Below are 12,381 nucleotides of genomic sequence, written 5' to 3' on the forward strand. Positions count from 1 at the left end.
TCACAGTTGTGTCTGGTTCAACATCTGCGTATAGTAGAAGACCAGCGAGGAACGAAACGGCCCCAATAATTCCGTGTTTTGTGTTGCACTTGTGACGACAGTATTACACAGTGAACAGATGTGCTCGGACAGCCGACGACGTATATCATCGTTGGCGCCGGCCTCCAGTCACGAACACATCGGCGCAGTTTTTCACGAATCTGTCCCGTCCACCAGTATGCAGAACAATAACGCGCTTGCCTTTACCTGATGGTGCTTCATTTGGTTGCTTGCCTATACACTCCTGTCACCATTGTCGTACCACCTCCTAGTACCTGTGTGACGCGCATTGACCCACGTCTCATCCAGATATGTCTCACAGGTAGCGATGCCGCCATGACACAATCCTGTGCTGTTCCATCATTATTTGTGTGATACCTCTGGTCTTGCCACACTGGAATCCCATGGAACGCAACATTTCCAAGAGCTAGTTTTGCTCATGTCTGGAAAATCGTCGATGGTTTCTCTGCAGCGAGCAGGAACTTTGTCCAGTGTTGGGTCCTCCTTCGCAGCATCGAATCCGTAAATTATTTCTTATACAGTCCAAAGCAAATCCGTCAGGGTTGAGTGGTTTCATGGCACGAGTCTCACATCGGGGATTGTCACTCTGGTTGCCTTCATCACTGGAGACAGACAAGGCCAACGCAGCACGCTGATTTTCGCCGTCAGCATCCCTGGTACATCTGTTCATGGTGGAAATGCTGACGCCACACGCAACAGCAGCATGGCGAATGGAATACTTGGGACCAATTCGATGCCCAGCCATTGTTCTCCTCGTCTTCGCAACAAATTGTAAAACAGACACCACCATGTACCATGGCCCGTTCGCGTTTTGTTATAATTATGTGGCATGTCGAGAGAACAAGTTGCCACGAACGAAAAGACACTCGAGAAAAAGCAAAATAGGGCCACAGAGCAGTCAGCAACAAAATGATTCCTCCGGCCACGAGGCAAGGAGCTCGACGAAGCTCGAAGGACACTCTGAACAAGATGGCGAAATGCCACGAGTCACACCTGGTTTTTCGAATTTCGCGCGCAGATTTTCGTGACGCAACTCGCATGACATTTTCTCAAAAGTGTCCTTGAGTACGTTCTCAAGGTTTTCAGAGTCTATTATAAAAAAACGCACTGTAGTTCTAGATCCTCACACTTCACCGCCATATTTTTGCTGTCGTACATATTATTGTACATGCAGGCTACAAAATAATAATAATCGATGTACACACATTTCAGGTAGACAATCTACGGGATTGAACACGTGACATGACGATTGTATCTCGCATGTTGCAACGTTGGTGAGTCATGCTTTGCTCCGGTTTTTTGCACACGTGTCACGTGTGGCCAGGCCAGGAAGCTTGAGCTTCGATTCGTTCAAAGAGGCAAGCTTTCCGTCCAGTTTTTAATTAAGACGATGGCCCATAGTCAGTCGTTGTGCTTTTCTTTGAAAAGTTTGATCTGCATTGCAGCCACCGTCCGTCCAGTACATTCCGTAGTTCTAAACTAGTTACTTGTCAAATAGATTTGTGAAACTAACTTGCTCTATCACGTCCTGCGGTTCCGACGTCGACTGCTTCGAATTTCTGTCTCACTACTCCTTCTGATCTGGTCGACTTTTATTCATTTGTTGTTGTGCTACTCCGAGAAGTTCCTACTGCGATGGCGAATTGCTGTTTCTCCCAGTGCCAGGGCCCATTTCAGGCATGGCTCCGTCCCGGCTATTGGATTCCGGGCGTCCGCAACCTGCACTCGTGCAGGCAAACGTACGTGAGTCCCGACTGTGGAGTGTTATGTTTTGCTGTTTTCAGATTATGGATTTTTTGAGACACTGGACTGCGTAGATCTACTGGTTGCATGGCATGGCATGCTGCGAGTTCTGCAGTGTCGTGTTTTGCGAGCAATACCCATCATCTGAGCCTGTAGTAGGCTGTAGTCCACTGCCTGCTATGCTTACACGCACGGCTATGGGGTCATGTCTTCTAAATCTAAACTGGTCTAAGTAGACCTACGTGTGTGGTCAAGAGTAGATCTACTACGTAAGACCATATTGGCACTACAGGTACATGTAGCTGCTGTTGAGTCACAAAAGGAGTCACCATCCCAGACACAAAGGAACAACTTGGGACAGGTACTAGTAGTGGGAAGACATTTATCATAGACGGAGAGAAAGAGGAACTAAACGACTACATTATGAAAGAGAGATATTTTGAAGAGAGTTGAGAGAGAGAGAGAGATCTGAAGAGAGTTGACGCAATATATAGGGCCTGGGTAGCTATGGCAAACATGCGTGCGCAAGTAGCTACCCAGGCCAACGGAACAAAAGGTGAGAATGACGTAGGTGAGAATGACGTAGCACGGGCGGAGATACCTAACGCTACTAAGCATAGTAATCAGCCTATAGCTGATGTATCAACATCACAGCAAGAGTACATACAGTCGTCCCTCTCTAATCCGGCGCCTTTTGCAACGGCATTTTCTGCTGGATAGACAATGGTGCTGGATTATCAAATCCTGCCCTCCAACCCGGCCCACATGTTATCATACATGTTTGTGTCGTACGTCAAAACGTAGGGATTTTCTGTGTCAAACCAAGTACTTTGTAGAATGCATGTCCATAACATACACTTGGGAATATCTTATGCACTAGCATAGGATATTCCCAAGTGTATGTTACATGTGTTGTGTATGTTACAATGGTCCCTGACAGTATGCGATGTACAACGGCTGGATTAGAAAATCGAATTATGTACAGTTTGAGTGATTTGTTGCAGAAAATCGCTGCTGGAGGCGGAATTCAAGTGCCGGATTAAAGTGTAGAAAATGAACTGAAAAAATCCGTTTTGCCAGAAAGTGTGCTGATTTGCAAGGGTGCTGGATAAACAAGTGCCGGATTAGAGAGGAACGACTGTACTACATAACCCTGAGAGTGTGCAACTCGGCACATGGCCTTGGGCCTGGGGTCCTGACGTTTCCAAGACAACTGCAAGAATCAGGTAGGAAGCCTGAGAAGCTGTCCAAACTCTTCAGACAGAGTGCAGACCCTCGTACATGTAGAAAGCAACTTTCCTGCGTTAGTGTGTATTTTCACCAGTCAGCCGCACAACTAACTTTGTACGACTCGCTGCTTCCAAGCGTCCACTTGCGCGACGTCCAAGGATGCCTGTATGTACATGCCCGCTGGAAGCGGCCCGGCCGGTCAGATCATCGCCGCACCAACTTGTTGTCCACCCACATGCGTTTTCACTGCTCAGAAGAAGAACTTTGAGTGGCAAACGTCGCAAGTAACGTGTAGTGCACATCCTCTATATCTCATGTTCTGCTTTTAGGAAAAACACTTTTAAGACTGTAAATGAAGACTTATTTGGCTGTTACCGGTAGGTCACGAGTGCTACAACTATATTTGGTAGTCACCGCCGTTTAGCCAGACCAGATTGTGCTTATATGGGTGATTCCCTGGGACGTATTATTTAGAGTACTAGTATCTCTATTGAATGCAGTAAGCTTGCTTCACCCTCCCTCTCTCTCTCTCTCTCTCTCTCTCTCTCTCTCTCTCTCTCTCTCTCTCTCTCTCTCTCTCTCTCGCTCTCTCTTTCTCTCTCTCTCTCTCTCTCTCTCTCTCTCTCTCTCTCTCTCTCTCTCTCTCTCTCTCGCTCTCTCTCTCGCTCTCTCTCTCTCTCTCTCTCTCTCTCTCTCTCTCTCTCTCTTTCTCTCTCTCTCTCTAACTCTCTCTCTCTCTCTCTCTCTCTCTCTCTCTTTCTCTCTCTCTCTCTCTAACTCTCTCTCTCTCTCTCTCTCTCTCTCTCTCTCTCTCTCTCTCTCTCTCTCTCTCTCTCTCTCTCTCTCTCTCTCTCTCCCTCTCTCTCTCTCTCTCTCTCTCTCTCTCTCTCTCTCTCTCTCTCTCTCTCTCTCTCTCTCTCTCTCTCTCTCTCTCTCCCTTACTCATTTTCTCTGTGGTCTGTACAGGTGGGACCTCGATGGCACCCCATCAGAAAACTTCGATCGGCTGTCACACTTCATCGAGGAAAACGAACGGCAACAGAATTGGATTCTTCGTCAGGTTGGTCCTGCTTCTAGATTGCTGCTCGCGTGAAAAAAACTTCTGCCGACAATTTAGAGGAAAGAAGAGCTGTGATTCACCGTTGTGCTGGATGGCTGGGATAGGCTGGGTGCACTGGGATAGGCTGGGTGCACTGGGATAGGCTGGGTGCACTGGGATAGGCTTATCGGAGGATGTGTTTCACCATCGGGCGCTGTTGTGGTTACTGTAAAGGCAGAAATTATCGGTGGTGTAACATTTTCGGTATTCTCTAAAATCGGCGCTTCGGTGGAGGGAAATTTTCGATAAACCTGTTTTCCAGGTACGTGTACTAGTACAGTACCGACATTTTCGGTGCGTTTTATTTTCGGTAAAAATTTCGGCACCGAAGTTACCGAAAATAAAACACCGCCGAAAATTTCGACTTTTACAGTATGCGATTACATCATCAGTTGAGATGCTTTGGCAAAGTCGTGGCGCAGCCATGCACTAGCTACTCACTACAGTGCGTTTCCAAAATATGGACGCGTGATTTCAAAAAACCGTTGCGCCAGCATCTATACCGCATGAAACCAGTGATCACTTTCTGCACAAAAAATTTCGAAATTGGGCGTTTGTTATCCGATCGCTTAAAAATCTATATGAGTGTAATTGTGGGAAGGACCTAAGCAATATTCCGAAAAAATTCTCAAGAAGCTCCAGCCAAATTTGAAATATTTCCAAAATACCGTGCGTCTATATTTTTGAAATGGACTGTAGCCACTCACACTGTGGTTTCGCAGACTCGCGCTGTGCCAAGAGTACATAACCCCCAAGAGTGTGCAACTCCAGCTATGGGGTCTGCGACGGCAGAACTTCACATCACGTGATGAACCGGTACACATTTGTTTGCACTCTGTGCATGATAGATACTGGGTTGTACGCAACCCAGCTTTGGGCTCAACTCTCTTGTGGTCACTTTGCACTGTTGGCCAGCGTAACCTCTTGGACCATGTCACGTGATGTGAAGTTCTGCCGTCGCAGCACTGTACAGAGGCTGTGCAGGTGTAGTTGCACACTCTTGGGGATTTTGTACTCTTGATAGCGCCCATCGGTGGCTCCGTTCATTCACCACCATAACATCTTTCTCATAATCTCTATTGGATGGGGAACATGCCATGCGGGTAGCTGACACTGTGGGTGTGTGGGGGGTTGTCGGTATGTACACTTTATAGGGCCTTGACTGTGTGGGTGATTTGACCATGGACTCCTGCTGTGCGCGTGTGTGTGTGTGTGCACGCGTGTGCATGCGTGTGTGTGTGTGCACGCGCATTTTTGTGTTTCACACGGTATACGTGTGAATGTGTGTGAATGTGATGGCTGCAGGCCAACTCTGACACACATTTTATACAGATCTTCACCTACACGCCGTCGCAGTGGTTGGACGTGACTGAAATACAACTGCAACCCGGCCCGCAGTCAGGGACCAGAGCTGTTGTAAGTGATGGTGTCATTTTCTGCATACACGTCTACCCTCTGATGGTGGTGGTGGTGAGCAGGAGAGCTCTGTGCTAGAACTTTGCAGCTTAGAGAGCGTGTGTGGGCAGGCGTGTGTTTACCGCCATATTGCCAGGTGTGTCTTTACCACCATATTTATCAACCATAAGTACAGCTGCAGTGGTGTCTTCAACTTCATTCTACGTCTACCCTCGTTAGTAGATAACCCCGGCGGTTTTGAATTGTTTGTCTTGTAACGAGTAGTACTGTACAGGAAAATTTCGTCGGTCAATAATTTCATCCAACTCCAAAGAAAGGGAGTTCGTCAGGTTGAAAATTCCGTCCATGGATCATAAGAGTGCATTGAAAAGCTGGACAAATCGACATTAGTCAGTCATTTAATTTAATCCGAAATACGCTTGGACGAAAAAGACGAAATTAAATTCCAGACGAAGATTTCTGCGTACACAGTATTGAGTATCCGGACGTGAATGTACACATTTCAGGCGTCAGGGGATTTTTTTGATGGTTGTCCAGTAATGAAAGTTTGTCTTATAAGTTGTAGCCGATGTCGTACTAACCAGGGTAGACATGTACACGTTTGTTTAGCCCTGTTCAGCAGCGCGCACCCTGAAAACAGTTTCGCCATAACGTGGCTTTTATTTTATTTGTAACTTGTCGTTCCTTGGTCCTTTTTACTTTTTATTCTATTTTCCGTTATTTTAAATCGCTTTACGCTGGGCCTGATCTACTCACCTTCCATGGCTTTGAGGAGCTGTACATGCGTGTGTGATGTGAGCCGTGATGATGGTAAAAAGTCTGACTGGGAGGTTCCTCGACCAATCATCTCCTTTCTTAAAATGCTGTTGCTGCTTGGAAGCGTGTTTTTATTGACCGCATAAAATGATGATGCAAAGAAAGAAAAGCACTCAAGCATTGCACCTGGGAGGCAAAAATGAACTCCATCCCTAGCATAGGCTCAATGAGGTCGTGTATTTGTACAAATTTCAAAAGGATCCAAGTAAAACTCCAACAAAGTTGCTGTTGCTGCTGGTGGTAGTGGTGGCGGTAGTGCTGCTGCTGCAGCTGCTGTTGTTATTGTGTTATTTCTGGTGCAGCTGTTGATGGGCTAGGTCTCTGTCTGTTTATCCACCAATCTGAAGGCTTACCTGCCATATCTGTGCGTGTGTGTGTGTGTGTGTGTGTGTGTGTGTGTGTGTGTGTGTGTGTGTGTGTGTGTGTGTGTGTGTGTGTGTGTGTGTGTGAAAAAGGAAAAGACTAAAAATTAGGGATTCACTGGCCAGAAAAGCCACTTCATAGCTGTGTGGTGTAGACCAGGCTGAATAGTGGCGGTCAATTCTTCAGCCTTGCAACCTGTTGAATGGTGCAATCCCAGCATAAGCTGCTATCGCTTCTGCCTCCGGCGAAGGGCGTCCAATGGTCCTATGGTGTGTGTGTGTGTATGTGTGTGTGTGTGCGCGTGTGTGTGTGTGCGCGTGTGTGTGTGTGTGCATGTCCGTGTGTGTGTGTGTGTGTACCTGTCCGTGTGTGCACATGTTTCCTCTTCTTGCAGTGCAAATCATTTTCGTCTGGTTTTCTACCGGTGTGTGTACCTGGTGCCCCTCTCTGGAATGCGGTAAGCACTGCTGTGAATTTTGACAGGAACCGGGGGGGGGGGGGGGGGTCGGGTGGAGATGTGAACAGGTGAGTTCATAGCAGTGCACAGTCAAGATCGATGAAACCTGGCCGAAAATGTATGACATTGCGCCAGTGGCTTCGTGCACCTCACAGTGAAAGGATAAGATCTAGGCGTAGGCAAGCCATGCTGGTGGTTTCTGTGACGCATGCGTCTCAGTTCTGTAGCCATTGTCGTACCAGAGTCGAAAGCAACGGAACCAATACCTTGAGAACTCAAACCACACTTCAGGATAATATTCATGTGCAATATCGTAGCTCCTTTAGGAGTTACTTAGCACGAGTGTCAAACCATCCACGTTTCACTTTCTCCGCCCTCCCCCCCCCCCCCTTCCAAAGTACATTGTACTCCTGATGGAGAGCCACCTCCGTACGGAGAATTAATTTTTAATTTTATTTCACCGTCCAATGGCAGAAGCCAATGCAAAGGAGGTGGCGTTAGCCAGCCATGGCAAGGGAAGTAAAGCAGTTCGGCCACGGCGCACAGCACGAGCACCTCGAGACTGGTCCCGCACTGACCTCTCGTTCGACCTCCACTCATGATTTATGTTTGCCTGTAACACCAAGCTGCTGCGTAGCAGTCGGTATTAATTTTTGTCTCTACTCGCCACCGGCCAGCCACTGTACAACTTTCAAGCTTGAACTCCCTCGTGTAGGACTTCTGCCGGGTCTTCGATGGACTCACAATGTGGTAAAAAACGGACGTCGGTTTGGAGGAGCAAAATCCTCTGCACGCTTCATCGACGCGAAATGCTGGCTCATTTATGTATTGTGTGAAGTAACGCCGATATGCAGTGTTGCGTCATGGAGTAACTTCCGTATCACTTGCCTGAAGGAGCGGCGGTTGCCATATTCAATCGTTTCGATTCCAAGTTCACCACCGCTCCTACTTCCACTTCTATTTTTGTGTTTTCTGCGGCTTATGGATGTTACACGTCCCTTATTTCTCCCTTTTATGGCCCTTATCTGCCTGTGCAGTTCCTTATAATGTCCTTTTCTGTTACGTCTGCGTACGTTTATGTCCAAATATGAGTTAATAATAGCTATATCTGTGTTTGATCGGACGGACTCAGCACAGTTCTCTTTTTAAGACAGAATAATAGTTTTTTTGTTTTTGCTTATGTGTTGTTTTTGCGTAGATATTCTGTTTCGTGCCATTCTCTGATATGAACTTGGGAGAGAAACGTTTGAATATGCTGAACAGTGCCGCGTCATCCAAGGAGCCCGTGTGAGGTCTCGTGGTCCTCTTGCGGTCGGAATGCGTCACGAGGCGTTTGTGGTGGTGGTGTGTATAACGCTTCCCAGCATCCGACGTAGCGGGGCACACGAAGCTTCCGTGTCCGTGCGTTTTGTCGTTGGTGGCGGCTGTCTGTTCCACCTGTACGGTGTCTTGTACCCCCCCCCCCCCTTCCCTCCGACACAATCATGCATGTCTACCTACTCTCCCGCATGCCTCTATATTGTTTGTTTACTCGTCACATAGACGTATACCAGTCTTGCAGTTGATATCGGTTGCCTCGCGCCCCAACCCGTCACATATACTAGCTTATGAGACGTACACCAGTCTTGCAATTGATATCGGTTGCCTCGCACCCCAACCCGTCACATATACTAGCATAATTAATATTAATTATGTTGATGTTTCTAGCTCATATTGCATCCCCCCATTTACCTTGCAAAAGCGTCAGCGATGACCCAGAATGAATATCTGCCGAACAATTAACTTCCCGTGCCAGCGACCATATGCACCGCCGTTGGTGGTCGTAGTCGTTGTGTCTCCGCATCTGCTCTATTCTCTTTATGTCCCCATCCTGCCGTGTGTTTACCCGGCGAGCTTCATTTTGCTCTGGACGCGCTATCTCTGGGCACCGTCGCTGCAATACCGGATCTCGATGAACGGATCAATCTGCACCGGCTACAACCAATCATACCTAACGACACAGAACTCTTGTCTGCTTTCTCTATCTTGTCATGTTCACGGAAAACCATACCCTGTCTGCTTTTTCACGTTCAAGACTGCATCGGATGAGGTCACATGATATTATCAATAACGCATACGCATGATTTTTGCATATCTGTCCATAATTCTGGGGGTTTCCCCGTCGCTATCTGTCTATAGTTCAGGGGGATTCCCCATCGCTTAGGTGTATCTGCCGGTTCAGATCTCGTTCACTTTTTGCTGTTTACAGTACTGAATTGCAAAAGGTGGATTTTGTGTTATTTATATTGGATGCGTCTGAGTGAGGTGTGCTGGTGTTTGGACATGCCCGGCCTTGGGACTGGTAGAGGCGACGGTTTCAAATAGGACATAGGTTGCAAACCGGAACGGTCTCAATATTCACTTTCTCTCTTGGTATTTTGATTAGAAAACGTATGTCACAGTGAGACTACGATGTGTTTTACTCAGCGCCAACATTCCATGGCCCTGCGATGACCAGAAGCGCCATACCAAGCATTTGAGTTTTTGACGTGTTGCTTCCCACTGCGACTTGAGTTTTACGACTTTCGAAAAATCAACTTCTTGTCTCAGGTAAAGAGCGGCTTGCCTCTCGCCAATAAAGCACCGCATACTGATCAAAACTAATGGAAGCACACACAAGGCTTATTGTTACTCTGTACTGGCTGTCGTGGAGCGATAGCAATTACCTAATTTCAGACCCAGAGTCAATTTGACGTGCACTCTAAAACATGTCCGGTTTCGAGCCACCTCTGATTTGAAGCGAAAAATTGGGCAACTTGGAGGCAATGGGTCAACACAAAGGAGTGGCTCAGTTCGATTGACTCTGGCCTCAGAGCAAACTTCAACATGCCAGTTTCCTTCCACAAACATATTTCAAGTGAACAATCAACGCTGGTGATCGGTTTGGGTCTATACAAATTTGGCTGTCAAGCCGTTCCGGTATCGAACCGTCGCCTCTACACGTCATCCACACAACTGCTACACACTAGCAGTGCATGGATAAACCCCACCCCGCCCCCGAGAGTGCTCAGCTGCAGTCTGCGGGGTCTGCAGCGGCAGAGCAATGAACAACACAATGTGTATGTAGCCTCCCAGCCTAGGCCGTTCTTATTTTTTATGTATTACAGTATATGTTCAGTTGAGACACCGTGTATAGTAATAGGTTTTTCTTTTGACCACACGGGGGACAACCTGTACTACTATTTGACGGACCTATTGAAGATGGCAACAAAGAATTACACCATGTGTACCTTATGCTGTGCTTGGTAAATTTCTAGCCCGGTCGTTCTTCGGCGTCCGACATCACTGTAGTGTAGTTGTGATTGTTTGCTCACAGCCACATCCATTGGATCCCTTTCTTAGAAATCAATCTAGTTTGCTCGTCATGCCGTTGCTATGGGGATGATCAAAGCTGTCGATGAAAAAGTCACTCAAGATCAAACGCGCGTGTGTGTGTGTGTGCGTGCATGTGTGTGTGTGTGTGTGTGTGTGTGCGTGTTCGTGTGTGTGTGTGCGCGTGCTCTATGGTACTCATGTGTTTTGTATGTCTGTCCTCTGTCTTCCAGCTGTTGTGCTTCGTGCCCTTCTCCGACATGGGGCTGGCACGCAAGCGTCTCAATCGCATCTGCACCGAGAACGGCGGACGTCTATCCAAACTATGAAACTCTGAAACTCTGAGTCACAACGGGATTTGCCCAAGGTTTTCATTGTGTGCCTTGGCTTTGTGTACGCCGCTCTGCCTGAATTAGGTACTGAGCACTTTCGCAGAGCCTAAGCCTATTGCCTCTATCCAAACTACGAGGCACGTTGCATTGGTCAGTGCTGCTTTGGAGTTGGGCTTGTGGCTGATTGTGTGCGTGTAGGGACGACGTCACCTCAACTGGGGCGACTGTTTTTTAAAAACGATTTTGTGGTGACAGGATTTCTCGTGAAACGGCTGGATTAAAGATATTTTGCGTATTTGACTGACTACAGTATGTTTAAAACACGTTTGCCCATTCGCTGGCCGCCTTTCCCACCGTAAGATGTTTCAGGATCTGACTTGCTTCAACCAGAACTGTATTTGCATGATTTTTGCGTGTAGTGAAATTGGTTGACCTGCTCGCGGCTGCTTGTTCCTTTCTGTACTTGTCGATACCTTGCTTTCCTTTGATTTGGCTGCCCATCCCATTCTCTCAATTCTCCCATTCTCGCGTAGTTCAGCCGGGTTGTGAATGACACAAGTGCTTTTCGTATACAGTCGGACCTCGCTTATCCGGTCCTCTTTTATCCGGACCCCTCGCCATCCGGAAGAAAATAGCTGGTTACAAATTTACAGCATGGTGCATCCAGCATAACCAGTGTCCGGTTATCCGGTTCCCTCGCCTATCCGGATATTTTTGTGGAAAACGGATGTGTGCGGTTAAACGAGGTCTGACTGTAGTACTTGCACTCGGACTACATGATTGCATCCTGTAACTTACCCGCTGAGGCTGACGGGGGCTCCTACGGGTGCGGGAACAACCAACCGAACCGGCGTACATGGCGAGCATTGGATTTTAATGATCCACGTTGTTGCTATCTATAATGCACTGATTTCCAGAGGTAGTAGTAGTAGTAGTAGTAGCAAGAGTACATAAACACAGTTTATCTCTTGGTAGTAGTAGTAGGGAGGTTTAGTTCCCACGTAACGGAAACGCGTACGTGGGTGATCCACGTAAAGTGGATGAAGGGCACCCACGTTGCAATGTTGTGTTTAGTCACACGGAACAAACAAAAGCATGAAGCTAAAGGCCAAAACCTGGTCAAAAACGAAGCTAGCCCGGCCTAAGAAGTTCATCCAATATTTTGATTTCGTGCTTCGGAAACTTCTTCAGCTGAGCACCCTCACAGCTCGCACAATGCGCTCCATTCTGATTTTCACCCACGTTCTGGCGGAACGTGGGTGAGCCTCCATACACGGTATGTCGTGAATCAGAAAACGTCTGTACGTGGGTCACTGAGTATCACGTGGTACACACACGTAAAGTACCCACGGATTACGTGGGACTAAACCTCCCTAATGTTGCAAAAGAAGGATCCACGAGCGGGATTCGAACCCAGCACCCCTGTCTTTCCGGGACAGTGCCCTACCGATTAGGTTACCGGGGATCACACACACTCATGGGTCCTTCTTGCTACACTGCTCCCCCGCCCCAAC

The 12,381-nt window shown here is 47.6% G+C and overlaps 1 protein-coding gene across 2 annotated transcripts; it reads left to right on the forward strand.

The window, feature by feature from the left end:
- The first annotated feature begins 1,432 nt into the window (after nucleotides 1-1,432).
- LOC135821298 (uncharacterized) lies at nucleotides 1,433-11,444 on the forward strand. Of its 2 annotated transcripts, none has more exons than XM_065334351.1 (5): nucleotides 1,433-1,799; nucleotides 4,000-4,093; nucleotides 5,438-5,548; nucleotides 7,122-7,184; nucleotides 10,769-11,444. In XM_065334351.1, exons 1-5 carry the CDS (start codon nucleotides 1,696-1,698, stop codon nucleotides 10,862-10,864), a joined length of 468 nt encoding a protein of 155 aa, XP_065190423.1. In that variant the 5' UTR covers nucleotides 1,433-1,695; the 3' UTR covers nucleotides 10,865-11,444. The 2 variants fall into 2 exon arrangements, with proteins under 2 accessions (XP_065190423.1, XP_065190424.1); XM_065334352.1 differs by lacking the exon at nucleotides 10,769-11,444 and adding an exon at nucleotides 8,383-9,467.
- The last annotated feature ends 937 nt before the right edge of the window (nucleotides 11,445-12,381 follow it).

The sequence above is a fragment of the Sycon ciliatum genome, chromosome 7 (assembly GCF_964019385.1).
Source record: "Sycon ciliatum chromosome 7, ocSycCili1.1, whole genome shotgun sequence".
NCBI lineage: Eukaryota > Metazoa > Porifera > Calcarea > Leucosolenida > Sycettidae > Sycon > Sycon ciliatum.

What these genes read in the sequence shown, in the direction of transcription:
- LOC135821298 (XM_065334351.1), top strand. Translation starts at nt 1,696, where the DNA reads ATGGCGAATTGCTGTTTCTCCCAGTGCCAGGGCCCATTTCAGGCATGG. An exon ending in CTGCACTCGTGCAGGCAAAC is followed by an intron (nt 1,800 to 3,999) that starts GTACGTGAGTCC and finishes TGGTCTGTACAG; the next exon opens with GTGGGACCTCGATGGCACCC. An exon ending in AGTCAGGGACCAGAGCTGTT is followed by an intron (nt 5,549 to 7,121) that starts GTAAGTGATGGT and finishes CTCTTCTTGCAG; the next exon opens with TGCAAATCATTTTCGTCTGG.